Source organism: Leptonotus elevatus, chromosome 13 (genome assembly GCF_054856555.1).
Source record: "Leptonotus elevatus isolate MCC_2025b chromosome 13, RoL_Lele_1.0, whole genome shotgun sequence".
Lineage (NCBI taxonomy): Eukaryota > Metazoa > Chordata > Actinopteri > Syngnathiformes > Syngnathidae > Leptonotus > Leptonotus elevatus.
In genome coordinates this window covers 12,312,900-12,330,987 of record NC_141251.1, presented here as the reverse complement: position 1 = coordinate 12,330,987, position 18,088 = coordinate 12,312,900, and the positions used below count along the sequence as shown (strand labels likewise).

At 42.5% G+C, this 18,088-nt stretch overlaps 1 protein-coding gene across 5 annotated transcripts in view; it reads left to right on the top strand.

Annotated features, from left to right (window-relative positions):
* Positions 1-406: 406 nt before the first annotated feature.
* Positions 407-18,088, top strand: part of srfb (serum response factor b) — a 30,499-nt gene continuing 12,817 nt past the window's right edge. For 2 of the 5 annotated variants that reach the window (XM_086092394.1, XM_086092393.1), the window contains exons 1-2: positions 408-1,436; positions 7,172-7,438. In XM_086092394.1, coding sequence (XP_085948520.1) covers positions 795-1,436; positions 7,172-7,438 — 909 coding nt within the window. In that variant the 5' untranslated portion in view covers positions 408-794. Of the gene's footprint in view, positions 1,437-7,171; positions 7,439-18,088 lie in introns of all 5 variants that reach the window. The other 3 variants (XM_086092396.1, XM_086092395.1, XM_086092397.1) reach the window with 3 other exon arrangements.

The following is an 18,088-nucleotide window of genomic DNA, read 5'->3' as shown; positions in this document are numbered from 1 at the left end:
ACTACATGTCTGTATTGTATATTACAGTTGATTCAACAACTATACAGTAACATAAAAGTAAACTAATAAATACTTAAGTATCATTTTCAACAGTTAGGACCAATGGTGAGTAGGCAACAAAACTTGAATGTTTCGTTTTTTTGGTCCCTCTGCCAGAATGACGTTGTCGGTAGCGCAACCATGTTGGTATTTATGCTAATAAGTACCCTTGCGACCAATAGCCGCACGCCTGTGATAATCCTCAGCCAATCGGGAAGCACCGCTGTGACTCACCAAATAAGGAGCGACAACACCATATAAGGAAACAGTATCTCTTTATAAGGAGGAAAGTAGTTCCTGTGCCATCATATTAGTCCGCAGGTATAAACGCTGAGCTGAAATGTTGTTTATTCATACATTCCAAAACACGAAACAGAGTACATTGTGCTATTGTTGGGTAATTGAGTATTATTATGTCACTAGCTAGTCAGTGTTTGCCTTGGTTTCAGTTCACAACCCGGACTGCGTGCTATGGCGGAACAACATGGCGGGCGCTTTCCGTCTTTTCCTTTTTGAGAAAGTGCTGAGAGTTTTGGACATTAGAGGAGGGCGAAGCGAACTGAGGCTGCTTACGAAGGTCCAGTAGGCAGCATCACTTGTCAAAGTTTGTTTCCCTTCTTTCCCGGACTCTGTCGAAACGCCAACGGAGCCGCTTTGTTTACATTCTGTGACCCGGCCGTGCATGCGTTTTGTCAGTCATTTACGAGCTCCAGCTTTGTGGGCTGGCATCAAACACAGTCGCGCCACTAAGTAGAATGTTACCGAGCCAGGTTGGGTCGGCACCACAAGGAAACGCGTCAGCTTCAACTAGAGGTACCGTCGGGCTCGGTGTCGGTGGCGGGAATCGTCCCGTCTTGATCCGAGCAGGGCAAGCTTCAGTCGGGCTTGGTGAGAACGCGAGCGGGGCCGGGCGGCACGGAACCAGGGAAGCGCTCGGGATGTTGGGGGCGAACGGTCCGGGGGGTCCACGAGGTGTGAGGTCCGGGAACGGGACCGGCGTGAGCCCGCTTCAGGCCGCCATCCAGGGCGGCATGGTGGGTCTCAACGCGGGGATCGTGCTGCCTCACGGAGCCAGGTTCGACCCGGACAGAGAGAGTGTGCCTCTGTGCAGCGGCTCGGACAACGACTCGGACTCGGGGGATGACGACGACCCGGTGGGTTCGCTCGGGGACAGCAGGAGAGGGGTGAAGCGGGAGAGAACCGAGATGGAAGCCGCTGTCACGGGCCAGGAGGTCGGCGGAACTCCCGGTGGGTACGGCTTGGTTCCCGGGGGGGTCGCGGGGGCCAAGCCGGGGAAGAAGACACGTGGTCGTGTCAAGATCAAGATGGAATTTATTGACAACAAGTTGAGACGCTACACCACTTTCAGCAAGAGGAAGACTGGCATTATGAAGAAGGTGAGTCAACATCGCATGCTGCAGTCGTTTGCAAGTATCACTCGTTTTGCTTCCCTTGCAGGCATATACAAACAAACTATTAGGTACACCTGCACTTAAGGACTTAATGCTCCGTCTGTGTCGTTTGTCTGATATGATGACCTATCATGATCATGCAACACCTCATAAAAGTGAACGGGTTGACATTGTACGGGCAAAATTATTGTATTACAATTTGCAGGTGTATCTAATATTTGTTTTCATTCATACATGTCTTCATGATCAGAATTAAATCAGTGTTAATCCAACTCTACAAACTTGAGTCTGTCTCAGCATTGACAGGTCTCCAGCCAATTATGGCACACATGAATGAACAATCACACAATTTCGTCAAAACAGTGGTTCTTAACCTTGTTGGGGGTACTATACCCCACCAGTTTCCTAAGCACATAACCCTTCCTTATTGAAAAAATAAATATGATTTAAAAAATTCTAATTCAAGACATAGGTCAGGGGTCAGCAACCTTTCCTGTGTCAAAAGAGCCATTTACGCCAAATAAATAAGCAAAGATGTGTCTGGAGCCGCAAAATATTTGAAGCTTGTGATGAAGGAAACGGTGTGTTAGTGCTGACGGCCCAAGAGCTAATTAGAGCTGCACAACAACACAAAAATATGACAGCAGCATCCAATACGTACATATTCATAATTCTTGTACCTTTTTAGTCTTCATATTTTGGATTGTATTTGTTATTTTTTAGGGTGTGTGTAATTTTTCAGACTTCATTTTTCATACATGTTTAGGCTTTTCTGCCTTTCTGTCAAATTTCTGATATTTTTAGCAATTTTGTGGACATTTTATGGTAATTTTTTTTGCTTTCTTGCTTTGTTTTGGGGCATTTTCTGACTTTTTTGGTGATCCAACGATATTTTAGTTTATAGTAATTTTCTGCCTTTCTCTTGTTTTTGAATAGTTGATGGTTACTTTTTGAGCATTTTCTTTTCTGCCTTTTTTATTCACTTCTCATTTTTGGGAATTTCATGGACATTTTATGGTAATTAAAAACAATTACTTACCATTTTGTCTCCTTTTTTTTTTTGGCTTAATAAAAAAAAAAAATAATAATTTTTATCCATCAACCCATTTCCTTAACCGCTTCCTCCTCACAAGGGAGCCTATCCCAGCTGGCTTTGGGCAGTAGGTGGGGTACACCCTGAACGGTTTGCCAGCCAATTGCAGGGCAGACAAACAACCATCCACACTCACACCTAGGGACAACTTAGAGTGTTTAATTAACCGGCCATGCATGTCTTTGGAATGTGGGAGGGGACCAGAGCACCCAGAGAAAACCTACACAGGTACGGGGAGAACATGCAAATTCCACCCATGAAGGCCAAAGCCCAAACTCAAATCTCACGCCCTCAGCACTGGGAGGTGGACGTGCTAACAAGCCATTCACCGTGCAGCCTCATTTTTTTAAAGCCTATATCATTAATTTATTTAAATAATATTTTATCTAAAAAGATTCAAATACATTTACTTTCTACAATTTTTCACAGGGAGCCACAAGAGAGGGACCAAAGAGCCACATGTGGCTCCAGAGTCGCATGTGCGTTGCAGACCCCTGACATAGGTATACAGTAGGGTTTGGTGAACAAAATGAACAGGGAGAGTAGCCTTAAGATGGAACCCAGGACTCAATAAAGAGCAGCAGAATTGATACAATGGGAACAATTAAGAAATCACAACAGCTACAATTCGACTACTAAACGCACCAAATTCCCTGCAGCACAGATAGGCCAAGCAATGTCGCGTGATCACCTGGAGCCAATGATGGCCAAGTGCACATCCCGGATCGGACCGCTGACCCTCAACCGTGAGGCAGGCAAGCTAAACCTAATATTCAAACCCATGAAGTGATCAGTCGGAAATGTATTTGAAATATTATGTAAGCCAGTGCATGGCAAGGAATAGGTTTCAAATAGACATGGTCAAATGACACTTCTATTTATGACCATGGCAACCCGCAAGTCCCTTCACACGTGATGCTTTCGATCTCACCCATAGTAACTTTCTCCACTTTGCCCGCCTGATGTATTCTTCTTTTTATTTCAAACACTACGCACCAGAGCACCTCATGCAGTGAACGGTTGCCAGGACAGCCATCGGTGCGCTGGCTGTCCCTCGCGCCACCGAAGCGGCACGCTGATCGCAGGCAGCGGCCATGTGGCGGGCAAAGCAGCAGTAGGCCTTTAGATGCCAACAGCTGATTAAACCCCAGAGACACACACACGCACAAACCAGACAAGCGCGGGGTTGCGTTCACGGGCTCTGTGTGTCGGTATGTCATTGTGTTATGTAGTCCAAGTTCTGCATTGAGTCAAGTGCAGCTATCACAAAATCGTCGACGCTATTTAAATAATAATAATAATAATAATAATCTCGACTATGCACATGCACATTGTAGCCTGCTGCATTTTGCTTGTTTTATCACCCCCTCTTCTTCTATGTATCTCAGATCGTTGTCGTGGAAACTGAGGTTTCTTTATGTAGGCTCTTGGAAACATGAACATCATTTGACACGCCGTGGGGAGGGACTGTCTAAAAGTGTTGTTACAACACAAAGATAAAGCATGGTAAAGAGGTTTCAGTGGGGTTTTTTTGGGGGGGGGGTAGTCTCTTTTTGAAGGATGTGCCGAGGCATCTCCCTTCTTAGAGGAATTCTTATTCGCTCTCAAGTGGCAGGTTGCTTCATTAGCTACTGATTTCCCCTTTTGTCAACAGCAGTTGTGTGTTCATTCGCAGAGTCACCATGTCGCTGATATGGTTACGCCCAAATAACTCCCTGCATAACTCGCACGGCCTTCATTTGGCTTCAGTGGGAAGGATAATGCGTCTTCTGTTGTTGCACCTTTTGTAATTTTAAGATGCAGGCAACATGCAATGCACTTTTATTTAGAATTTTGTGGCTGTAGCTCATGAGCCGCTGATACTGCAAGGTCCAGACTGCACTTGCAAAAAGCTGCTGCAATGTCCACACAGTTGCAAAAGTTGAGCCTAAACTGCCATCCTTTGTGATGCCATGTCAAACTTTATTGGATCTCACAAGACATTTTGGAATTAAAAGAGACGACCTTCAGTCCAATTCAATTGTTGGTCAAATCAGTTATAGAGATGTGAGATGTCTGGGTTTTTTTTGTTTCCGGGTTTTTTGGACCTTTTTTACAAGTTGCGTTTTGCAATTGCAAAAAAAAGTAGACCACTGTCAGGTAAAATGTCCGTGCAAGATATCAATACTGAGCAACCTTTCACACAAAAGGCCTAGTTCGCTCAAATTTGACTCACAAATCTGTCTACATCAGAGTGAACGCTTCTCCTTTGCCGAAATAATGTGTCCACGTCACAGCTGTGCAAATCAAGACGCAGATTCAACAGCATCATTGTTGCAAATGGCGTACCTTTAGGCTGCCAACAATAAAGTCCAGTCGGGTCTAAAATGTGCAGTTTTATCACCGATGTCGCAAGTTTGCGGGAGTGTGCAATCGGTATGCTGACCGTAGGTATGTCCACCAGAGCTGTTGCCCGTCAATTGAATGTTCATTTCTCTACCACTTGAAATTGGTGTTTCTCAGAATTTGGCAGTACACCCACCATCACAATAACCGCCACATCAGGCATCTTCACCTGAAATAAGTGGCCTTGTGTGTGAAGAGTAAATTCCCGCAGTGTCCAAATACTTGAATCATCATGTACGCTGTCACTTGTTCACAAACTTAGAGCTGGATGCTTTTTGTTTTGTCGTTTTGCAGTGATTGACTTCATGTCAGGCACATCTGCATTTCTGCTGGATTTAAACTACCGTATTTCCTATAAGGGGAGTTTCCTAATCTAAAACACGTTAGATCTTGAGTCTGACCATAATCCCTGATCTTTATTGGGCCTGATTGATTTACTAAAGGTTTGCACATGCAAAAACATGCACAAACTTGATTGCTCATGCAAACAGATGTGTAAGCTAATTTAGGAACCGGGCACTACCAGGATTGCCTGTGCCAAACCTGCAAAATTGCTGCATAGTGTATTTGGTGCGTCTTGAGAGGATTAAATGCAAATAGATGAATTTAGCACAGGTAATGTGATTTATCAAAGCTGAGAAACATTGTGATTGCTGATTTTTGCGTCTTTTAAATATCACGCCTGAAAATCAAGTGCTAATCCGGATGCAATGTGGTGCCAGTGCTGCATCTATGCAATTGCAATTTAAGAGCTGACTTGGAGCCAATCACAAGAAGGAGTCATGCCATATATCACTTATGACAAATCTCCTTTCAATTCTGCCTTTCCTTCTGGGTTATTTGTTTTTAGCACACTATGAATTGGCGCTGGCCCCTCCCAGAGAAGTTTTTCATGTGTGCTGTCCTAAGTTTTAAACGCAATGTTCAGGACAAGTTCAATCAAACTAGATGACTTGTATCTGTTTTTGGGCTTCCTCAAAAGGATAAAAAAAACAACAAAACATTAAATTTCATTTCTGTTTGTCTGCCACTCACACTTCCAATTCCATCACTTCAAACGTCACTTTGTGCTTTGCAGTGCTCTCCAAATTGTTCTATGGTGAAAACACTGTATAAATGTAATTGCTTTCTCTCATGTTATTATTTGTGTATGTCACATGTATTTATGTTCATGTGTCTGAAAAGTTGTGTGGTGGTGCAGCCAATAAATTTACCCCCCACCCCGAACCCCCTGCAGTTGTGAATATTTATGAGGAGAATGGTGCACATTGCAGTCATTACCGAGCTTGTAGCGCAACCAAAGCGTCCCCAAATTGACAAATTAGTCCTTTTTTTGTACTGGCTGATTGACACTGCCCCCTTGCCGCCATTAAAGAGCTAATAAGAGCTGCTTGCTTCACTCTCTGCATCTTCTAGGCTTCTTTATAGTTTCTTTACTCCAGTGTATTTTTTTTTGCCATGACCACGTGGTGGTTATCATTGAGCCAACAGTACTGCTATCATTACAGCATCGCAATGTTAAAAGTCCCATGCTCGATTGCACGCTTCCATTACGGCGTAATAAACCAATTTAGGTTCTATCAGCTAACTGCGGCTCTGGCTCACGCTGAGTGTAGCGAGGTGATGGCGACGGCTCTGTGCCTTGGCAGCATCGCACACATCCTCCACATAAGTGATGAGTCATTTAGATATAAAGGCTTCTTCGCAAGTTCATTCTGAGTGCAGCCTCGCCGCGTTTCATCTGGCGTGTGTGTTGTGTTGTGCGCCGGGTGGGCCGAGCGTCTGCATTATATATTACAATAATGCAGAGTGCGCTGGTGGCCTCGTGGTTTCCAGCCAATCGCATCCTGCCCCGGGGCTGGCCCACTGTCACTCCCCCTTCCTGTGCAGCCGGCTGCCCTCCTGCAATCAGTCTCTCAACGCTATCACACGCTCTATTCTGGAAGCCTTATCTTAACGTTATTTTGGCTTTATTTGAACGACACGTCACACATGACTACCAGGCTATTTTTAGTTTAGCAATGTTTTCTTGACTAGGTTGTTTGTTCCAGATGTTCACCTTTTTGGGGTCTACTACATCCCCTCCTCATTTTCAAAAAAGTAATTTACTATTTTTTTTTTCCATTTATAAAGTTATTAATAAGGAGAGAAAAACAATATCGATCCTCTTTGGAGATATGCCGCTCTCATTCAGTCGCAATGTGAACCAATTGTTAACCTGTAACCGCTCTGTCCTCACCAGGCCTACGAGCTCTCCACCCTGACGGGAACTCAAGTTCTGCTGCTCGTGGCCAGCGAAACGGGTCACGTCTACACGTTCGCCACGCGTAAACTCCAGCCCATGATCACCAGTGAAACGGGCAAAGCGCTGATCCAAACGTGCCTCAACTCGCCGGACTCACCGCCGCGTTCGGACCCCTCCACAGACCAGCGCATGAGTGCGACGGGCTTCGAGGAGACGGACCTCACCTACCAGGTGTCTGAGTCGGAGAGCATGGGCGACACCAAGGTGAGTCGTTAAAGCTCTGTTTCCACCAAGTAGTATAGTTTGGTTTAGTTAATTCCAATGTAGGGTACTACTAAATTAAGTTATCTGTAGCTAAAGGGTGAATCTAGACTGAAATACAGCAGGTCAAATATCTGTTCTGTTCAAGGAAGCTGATCATTCTCCAATTTGTTAAAATATTTTTTTTCTATCAAAAATAAACAACTGTTCTAGGGTCAAGTTGATCTCTTCACATTAGAACACTGCACCCGTTTTCATATACAAGGGGTTCTCCATGTACGATAGAGTTCAATTTCTACTGCACCGACAAAATCATAAATTGGACCCGAGTCGGAATGTGACTTACTGTTACTGTTACTTACCGTTAAAACTCCGAAATGAATATTAGAATTTTGAGATTCCACTCAAAAGGAGACTAATCAACCCCCCTGCAACAATAGCAAACAATATTGAGTTGGAACAAGAGAAAATGGGCCTTTTTCTCAAACAAAGCTTGTTTTCTTCGAGACCAAGAAAGAAGCACATGAAATGCTGGATGTCCTCCATTGTTGTTTCTGTTACCGTGTTATTTTTATGAAGCCAATTTAGAGTTCACTCTTTCAACTCTTATGAGGCGTGCTGAACAGTCACGCTTTGCTTTGCAATCAGTGAAACGTTTTTTTTTTTTAATGGAAGCCCCACTCTCTGTGTGGAGAAGTAAAAACCAACACATAAATGAAGTCCACAAGCCGTATGGAAAATAATCAGTCCAATTGTAAACATACTTTTTAAAACTCTTGCCTGTTGAGTGTGAGGCCTCTAAGCACCGACTCATTTAAAAAATGAAATAAAAAATATCCCGGACTGGGGATGAGGCAGATAAGGTAGCTGTCTGCTGTGAACACCGCTGACCTCTTCTCCAGGAAAGCCTCGTAACACCGCTCAAGATAAATCACAGCAGATCTGGTTTGTGTTGGAGTGAGAAACACGCACGCCTGCTATATGAAGCGCCTCCATGTTTATCTACGTCGGCTATGGATAAGACACAGAGCTGCGAAAATCAGTCAAGTGTCTCCAAAACGTTGTCCTCACTCAAAAAGTTGTTATTTGGGTTAATGATAACAAATAAATTTTTTAATGAACAAATCATGATATGTTAAAGGATTTTAGTGAGCAGGCAGCCAGGTTCATCTTTTTCTCTGTATTCAGTAATTGGTCAACTGTGACGTATCTGACACGTAAGCTGGATTTACACTGCAAGTTCAAGTGCCTGATTTTGATTTTGTTTCAATTGACGGTATGTTTCTTCCGAATATGAAACCTCTGAATTGTGTCACTTGAACCATGCCGTGTAAATCCAGCATGGCTCAGAGACATAGACGTGCCGAGTTCTCATGTCTCAAGGAAGAAGATGCTAAAGCACCCTGCTTCCCGTCAGACATTTGACAGTGACAGTGGAACACAGAATAAAACGAACAATGGAGGACATGTTGTATTGTTTTGTTTTTTCCTGACTCATTGATGCAAGTGAAAAATCCTCTGCTCTTTCAACTGCACTCGGTTCTACATTTCTCTTGTAGCTATTGGTGCTTTTCCGTTGGCAAAAAAAAAGATGGTGGTATTTCTTGTACCTGGTCAGTTGGGATGACTGCTACTGGTCACTCGTTGGTGGAGCACATTCTTCATCATCATCATCATCATCATCATCATCATTATCATCATTATCAGTGAGGACAGTAGTGTGGTAATTTTTTCTCTTTAGTACCATAGCCAAAAGTCAAAATATTGGTATCGGCCCTAAAACAACATCGGTGTATCTCTAGTGGAAAAGCGGCATTTGTTTAATTAAGAAAATGTGTTTTATGTTTTTATTCCCATTCCATTGAAAGTGGCAATACGTTGTCAACCAATCAACAAACTGCTGATGTCTAGAGCCACCCTTTAGCAAGTGTACCACTTCAATTAATGCCAATACAGATAAGTTACTTTAGTATTCGACAATAGAAATGAAAAAAAAAAAGTGTGTACAGTTAGTGTACCAAATGTAGTCAAACTGTACTGCCTGGTGTAAACAGGCTCTAAGGCTCTAAATGGACCAGAGTGGTGTGTTAACGTAGAGTAGTGTGTGTTGATTGTTGTTTGAGCTGCAGCATCCTGAACAGCTTCTCTTCATTTGTCTGCTTTGGTTTGGAGCAAGACTAACATTTCGGCTGTGTTTCCATAATTGCATCCATCCAACCATTCATCCATTTCAACGTTCCCAGCAAACCTTCCCCATCGCCATCCTTAAAATTGAATTATTTGGAGTTAGCAGGAAGAAACCGCTTGCACAACAACGCCAAACTTTTTCCAATATTTTTTGTTTATTCTTATTTTTGATCATCCCAGGCCAGCTGCTTTTTGTCCACAGTCTACTCCAGGGACGCTGCATGTATGACGTACTGGGACAAAGTGCAAGGACGCTGCCCCTGGGCTCACTTCCTGAAATCGACCAATCATAAAAAGGGGTTTTCCGGGGAGGGAGAGGGTTGACATGGGAGCTAAAATTATTTGATATTGTACAACAGTATCTTATAAAAATGGAGTCTTGCCTATTTCAACCATGAACTAAAAATGAAGAGGTGCAAATGAGTACTCTGTATCTTAAAGGGGACATATTGTGGAAAATTGACTTTTTAATGTTTAGATAAAAATTTATCTTGAGTAAACCACCGAGCATTTTTTTAAAAAATCTTCTTCTTATTTTTGAAAGTCTTACTGCTACATAATAACCACCACCCCCACACAGAGTTTTTGTAGCCAATGACAGCCAAAAAGGTAAACAAGAGTGCTGTTAGCATGGAGTCATAGCTAACAGAGTTCCTAGCATTAGCTTCTGATAACAATGTTGTAATATTGGCTGTTGATTATGGGGGAGGGTAATAAAATACAATAATTGGCAAGTTATTTATTATTTATTTATTTCCCAGTGTGTGGTTTCAGAGTTCTGCGAGTTTGAACTAAGTGAAGTAATTCTATTACTCAGCAGAAGGCGTTCGCTGTCCGCACCTTCATGCAGTCACGTGCTGAAGCCAAGATTGTCTCCACTGTTTAGACTGCTTACGTTCTCCCCTTGGACGATGGACACTCTCAGGCCTGTTTGCCTGCGTGCTGTTTTTCCAAGGCCCTCGCTAACGCGTACATACTCCGTCAAGGATGGGAGACCAAGCTTTGCATGTTAAGCCACTCTCATGCCCGCTTTGCTCATTGATAAAATTTAGATTGCTCCCGTTTCCATATATGGTATGGTTTCCCTGCTTGCTCTCTTGGCGTGAGGCCCCTCGCATTCCTTATAAGCTGCAGCTGTCTTTGGAGTCCTGTGATTCCCCACCTCCCACCGACCCCACCACTCATATAGTGATACGGAGCGTTGATGTTGATATGAGCGGCTGCGATGGGATCATTTGAGCGATACTTTGTATCGCGTTTGGTGTTGTTTCTCTTAGACTGTGGGGAACCAGTGTGGCCCACTGATGAGACCTCCGCAATGTGCACCACCCTCGTCCTGATCAACCCTATAATCGTCAGCAGAGCCTGACGTGTACATCAGTCTGCAGGTTCTTAGCAAAGAGAAAATTGCGTGGGCTGTTGGTGGGTGTAATGCTAAGATTGCCGTCTTTTAGTAAGATCCAAATGGTGCTTGCCAAGTTCACACTCTGTAGCAGATTACACACACTGTTGGCAACCGTTGTAAAAGTGGTGGAGACCACCGTAAAAAGAGGCTTTTGCGCTCTTATGGTTTTCACCATGGAACATCTGGGAGAACACTGCAAGTGCAAAAGTAAGTTTGAAGATGGTATAATTGGAAGCGTTTGTGGAAGAGGCAGAGAAAAACATTACCAAGTGACAGAAAAATCTACAGTCGTGATCAAAAGTTGACATACACGTGTAAAGAACATAATGTCATGGCTCTCCTTAGCTTGCAGTTATTTCTACAACTCTGTTTGTTTTTGTTCTTTTGATAGATTATTTGAAATGGATACTTTCTTGTCGCAAAAAAGATTCATGAATTTTTGTTATTTTATTACTTTATTCGGGGTTAACAGAAAAAGTGAGCAAATCTGTTGGGTGAAATATATACATACAGCAATGCTAATATTTGGTTGCATGTTCACTTCAATTAGGCGCTTTTGGTAGCCATCCACAAGCTTCTGGTTGAATATTTGGTCACTCCTTTTGACAGAATTGGTGCAGCTCAGTTACATTTGTTGGCTTGCTGACAGGGACTTTCTTTACAATTGTCCACATGTTCTCAATGGGGTTTAATAAGTCAGGACTTTTGGAAGGCCATTCTAAAACCTTAATTCTAGCTTGATTTAGCCATTCCATTACCACTTTTGATGTGTGGTTGGGTCATTGTGCTGTTGGAACACCCAACATTGCCCCAAACCCAAACTTTGAGGAGATGATTTTGGGGGAAAAAAAGAAAAAAGGAATTGAATCCTTCTCCTTCATTATCCCATTTACTCTGTGTGAAGCACCAGTTCTATGGGCAGCAAAACAGCCCCACAGCATAATACTACCACCGCCGTGCTTGCCGGTAGGCATGGTGTTGTTGGGGTCGAGGCCTCACCTTCTCCTCCAAACTTATTGCTGGCTCGGCTCAATTTTTGTTTTGTCTGACCACAGAACTTTCCCCCAGAAGGTCTTATACTTTGTCCATATGATCAGCAGCAATCTTCAGTAGAGCCTTAAGGTGCTGCCTTTGGAGCAAGAACTTCCTTCTTGCACGGCGGCTTCAGAGTCCATGGCGATGCAAAAATACGCTTCACTGTGGACACTGACAGCTGAATTCCAGCAGCTTCTAATTCTTGGCAGATCTGCTTTTTGGTGATTCTCGGTTGGCTCTTCACCCTCCTGACCACTTTTCTCTCAGCAGCAGGTGACACCTTGCATTTTCTTCCTGATCATGGCAGCGACAAACAGTGTCATGCACTTTATATTTGCGAACAATTGCTTGCACTGTTGGTCTTGGGACCTGCAGATGCTTTGAAATGGCTCCAAGCAACTTTCCTGACTTGTTCAAGTCGATGATTTGCGTTTTCAGATCCGTTTTGACACCGTTGAGCTCCTTTTGAATGTCCATTGTAGCGTTTGTGGGTATTGGTATCCCATGAGCACTATTTCAATGGCCTCAGAGAAGTTGCAGGCACTCAAAATCACACACAAGAAGTTACGAGGCTGACGCTCATTTCATTGACAAACTTTCTAAGTCGCTAATATTGCTCATTCATGTTGCTGTGTATATATATTTTTGACCCAGCAGATTTGGACCATTTTTCTGTTAACCCTGAATAAAGTCATATAAGAACAAAAATTCCTGAATCTTTTTTTGTGACAATAAAGTATCTGTTCCAATGACTCTATCAGAGAAAAATCTAAGTTGTAGAAATAACTGGACGCTCAGGAGAGCCATGACATTATGTTCTTTACAAGTGTATGTAAACTTTTGACCACGACTGTAAAATATATCGCCATGCTTTTTTGTTATTGACGTTTGAAAGTAATTTGCTTTTTTTATTTTGCCTGTGGTACGCTGGCACCGCTGTGTGTTGTTGAATTGCACCTGCATTTCAGATGCAGTATTTAAAGATGCCAATATTGCCTGTTTGGTAGATGCAAGCTGTCTGTCTGTGTGAGCAATCAAGTTTTGTACTGACTTAAATATGGATTCCAGGTCTACCCTGTCTCTTACCAAAAGTCAGCTGGGATAGATACTCTCTCTCGGACAAGTGCTAATGAAAATGGATGGATTGATTGGATAGTTGAACTCTCCTATCTGAATCTCTTCAAGTTCATCCTATTAGCCGCCTCCTCTGACATGCTCTATGTGATGTTTACGGCGTGACATCAGACTGATCTGTCAAATTTCTGTTTGAACTTTTCCCTTATAATTTAAATATTTGCATCAGAAAGTAATGGGCCAGATACTACTTGTTGATGCACAAATTGTAGTCTGTTGGTAGACATGTAACATTTTTCAAGTGATCTTTTTGTTTTTGTTTGATCTTTCTTGAATATTAAATCAGTGCAATGCAGCATTTAGGTTGCATAGTGTGTGCACCTCTGCGCCTTCTAGCCACTATTTATTGGGAGCAGTACGTCATACAGTCTAAAGCCGTATAAACAGTTCAGTCTGAAGTGGATAGCACGAGAGAGAGAGAAAAAAGAAGAGGAGAACAGCTACAAAGATTAGAGGCAGGCATGAACTGATGTCTGTGTAGGCATTACGCATTCACTATTTGCAAAACCGTTCTTATTATGAATTACAGCACACCTTAAGCTAGGGCTGCACAAAATATCTAGAAAATATTGGCATTGCGATAATACTTATATATGCGTATCGCGAAGATGTGCAATAAATGAATACTTTCATATAGTCAGTCGTATGCTTTATCTGACGTGGACCAATAAAATGCAACCTTAAATGTGCATCGCCATCCGATAGGAGAACACTTTCGAGGAGCATTGCTAACACTAAATAACTTGATTTATATATACTGTATACTATGTACAGGATAGATGGATGGATGGATGAACGGATGGATAATTGTAAGTTATTACAATAACTTTATAACAATACATTTTTACATGAAAAAAAATCTCATTAGATATCTCTAGGTACATATTAAATATCATAATATCAGTATCACGTATTTTTCCAATATCGTGCAGCCCTCCCTTACACCCTATTATTTAGAGCTTGTGAAACTTAGCCCGTTTTGAGGGGGTGGTCCTGTCTCACACCACTCGCTCTAGAGCCAAGGCCAAGCACGTTACCATGACAACCAAGTATGGAGCTATGAGATTGAAAGAGACACGCAGTTTCTACTTGTTGAAGTGAAGTGAGTGGCCATGAAGAAAATAATAATAAGAAGAAAAACTTCATACACAGCGCTTAATACACTTGTCAATTAGAGTTGCCGATGTGTGCATGCGATGCATGCAGCAAAACATCGGCTATCACAAACAACCCACCATGTCGACAACTGAACCAATCAAGTATGTGCCACTTATCAGAAGCAAATGCTTTTAGCTAGCCTTAATTTCAAAACGTAATTTGACCTTCTGGTATTGGCATCATATTTCAGAGATTGTGGTCCAAGTGTGGCTTGAGGCCGATAGATCTTTGCCCAGCCTTGCTGCAAAGCCATAGGCTGAGAAACACAGTGCGGGGGGGGTTCCGAATGGCTCACACACATTTTCAGAAATAGGCAGTGAGTAAACAGTTGCTTTGTTGTTTAATTTCCCGTTTGATGTGTGGCCTGGCACTCTAGAGAGCCAACAGTTTGTTTACAAGCTATTAAAAAGTTTCAGAATGTCCCCTTTAAAACATATGGCAGGACAACAAGTTCTGCAGTTTGATATTTTATGTCTGAAACAATTAATTAGCATCATGCTTCACCAAGGGTTCACCAATAGTTGTCATTGGCATGCAGTGTTTCCCACACCATGTTAATACTTGGGCGGGGAACCCAAGTAAAATGGCCACCACACAAGACGTTTTCAAGAAAATGTCATTTAAAATGTATATATAAACGTGTCGCGACCAGATATACTGCATGTAACATTAGTTCGCCGTCACTCGTAGATCATGAGGTGAGAGAAGACGCAAGTAACATGAACATTCTGTACCTTTTCCAGATTAATCTCGATTTATCTCGAGATAAATTTATAATTTGGACCTAATAGGGTTAAACATTAGGCATCATATTTTTGTCATTTTGAGAAACAAAACATCCCAAATGTGGATAGAGATTTAAGTAATAAAAAATAAAAAAAGGATAATACATTTTTATGTTGAGCATAGATTTAGGGGGGGAAATACAATTGAAAATGTTATAAGATGTTTATGTTTTACCAGTGAATTATTTTTAACTTGTCAACCTCCATTTAGAAATAATGAGGATCAGAACTAGGTTGTCTATCTTTTGAAGGTGCCTTGCTGATAATCACTCATATGAAAGCGGTCAGGTCAATCAGTGTTTGGAAAGAGTACCGTCCGCGCGCGCGCACACACACACATGCCGAATCTCCCACCCCTCCACCTCCTTATTTTACAGCAAGCAACTGGACAGGTCAGCAGTCATTGGCTGCACCTCCTCCACTTGGGCTGCCTTGCCTTTTTTAGCAGTCCCAAATGGAGCTGCAAATTCCATGTTGCTGGCAGGGTGACAGGCTGCGAGATGGGATCCAGCAAATGGGAGATTAGATGAGGGCCGGCCGGGCGGCCACCACTACACTGTACAATGGGCCGTCCGACCAACACCAGCGCAGACTGCCAACTGTCACCTTAAACTTTGAATGAATGGCTCGTCATTACAACAAGTCCACTTTTGCAATTTTGAGATTATTGTGTCAGCAACTGAGGAGAGGTCATCAACGAAATGTGTTGCCACCGTAGGAAATCTGTGCTACATTATGTGTCCTGTTGTGGTATCTTTCTTCCTTTGTAATACATTGAGTTGTGAGCATTCATGCCTTTTCATTCATTGCTTTATGTATTGTAGGCCCCCAATTCTCATTTGTCACATCCAGCTGCTTTGTTATCTTATCCCCACTGGGTTTGCAGTGTGAGCAGTAGACGGTATCATTTTAATGCAAGTGACTTATAGGAATTGTTCTAAGCTTCACATGCATTTTTTTGCGGGCAAATTTCAATGTTGTCTCTCGCATAACATGTTAAGGAGCTTTAAGTTTGATCTACACTACAGGCAAAGTTCTAAGTCACATTTTAACATTCTTTCCTGCCATACTAATACAGTAGTATAAGATTTGCTGACTCATACTTGACAGCTGTTCAACCTTTGGTGGATAATGTTCCAGTGTTTTTTTCAGTGGATATTGGTCTTTTTTCTTCTTCTTTGGTCCAGTAGTTTAGTATTCGTAGTGTAATCAATTCTTGTTCACATGCGCTTCAGACTTCTATCATGTCCCCGAGTCCTGACCAAAACCCCTTTCACATGGCTCATCCAAGCTGACTTTTTCCTCAGCTTGTCCTCGGCTCACTGTCTTATGTGTAAGGTAGCGAGCTGAGTGGCTTAAGTTCAGCTGTAAATTTGTCCCCTTCCAAAGTTGCATCAGAGGTGGATTCAATGATTCCCTTTGCAAGTCATTAAAGCAGACAGGAAGTGAACCCGAGGTGTGCACATTTAGAAATTTGGCTTGAGCTGAGTCTTATGCATAATGTGCTCTTTAACACCGTTGCAGTTACCATGCACTGCCTTGACAGTGAACAAAAAAGCTGTGCTGTTAATAGACGGGCCTGTTGAACAGTAGACGCGTGGTCAAACAAGCAGTGGGCCAGTTAACGTTAGCTATACAGGTCACATTGATAGTGTGGCGAACAAAAAAAAGCAAGCGTTTGCATCTCTTGTCTTTTCTGAAAATTGAGCTCCATGCTTCCGAGGGCAAAGACGCCAATTAATTAAGGGCCCGCAGACTCCACACACACACACATGTAGTTGATGGCCCCCAAAAGGTCTATAGTTGCTTTTATTATTATAATTGAATAGTTGTAGTTAATAAAACTGCAAATATACCACAAACTGATCCAAAAATTATTCATCATTTATTATTTCAAATCCACGACACCCTTAAAAATAAATGGCTCATTATTAGCAATGTGGCTGCCATCTTTGTGGAATTTTGTAAGATTGGTGGCATGAGCACAGCCTCCATAACAAATAATTTGAGGAAAAAAACAATTTATTACTATAGTACTCTACTAATCTACTTCCCACATGCTCTTCTTGTAATTAACGTTCCATTTGCGCTATTTAAGTCTAAGTTTTTAAAACGGTACTTTTTTCCCCCCCTTTTTTTTTTTTTATGCCACAATAATCTTGGTGCATTGACTTGAAGTACCCCTCGGAGTTTTGGCCCTAAAGGCAGCACCTTAAGGCTCTACTGAAGATTGCTGCTGATCATATGGACAAAGTATAAGACCTTCTGGGGGAAAGTTCTGTGGTCAGACAAAACAAAAATTGAGCCGAGCCAGCAATAAGTTTGGAGGAGAAGGTGAGGCCTCGACCCCAACAACACCATGCCTACCGGCAAGTTCCCTAATTAGCAGTCAAAACAGAAGGGTCAAGGTGATATGTTCAAATAATAATGAACACTTTTTTTCTTTTGACACAAAAAAACCCTCAAATTCTGCCATTTTAATTTGTTTTTGCTGTTGTTATGGTGTTTACTTCTATTGCTACTTTTCAAACCAAAACCGTACTCGTTGTAGACAGTTAAATTGCTCTGTGGTGTTCAGTTGCGTTGCTGCGTGTATGGCATAAACATACTTGAGTAATCAACAAAAGTCGTTTTTACTCGTCTGGCAATGTCAGGAATCAACATTGTCGTCAGTACACAAATAAAAAAAAATACAGAGTTGTTATAAGCGTACCCTCAAGTTGCGGTCATCGTTCTCGGGGGCCTCCGTTCGCCAGCAAGGGGTTAATTCCCCCTGAGAGGTGCTCGGGTTTCCCGCCAGCTGTCTGTACCCTCAGCTGTTTGCACTCCTGTCCCCTCCCCTGTCCCTGCAGCCCAGACAGCTCGGTCTGACACACATGCACGCACACACACTCATTCACACTCTGTGGCACAATGGCAGTGAGGAGGTGTGATAAATGCCACGGTCAC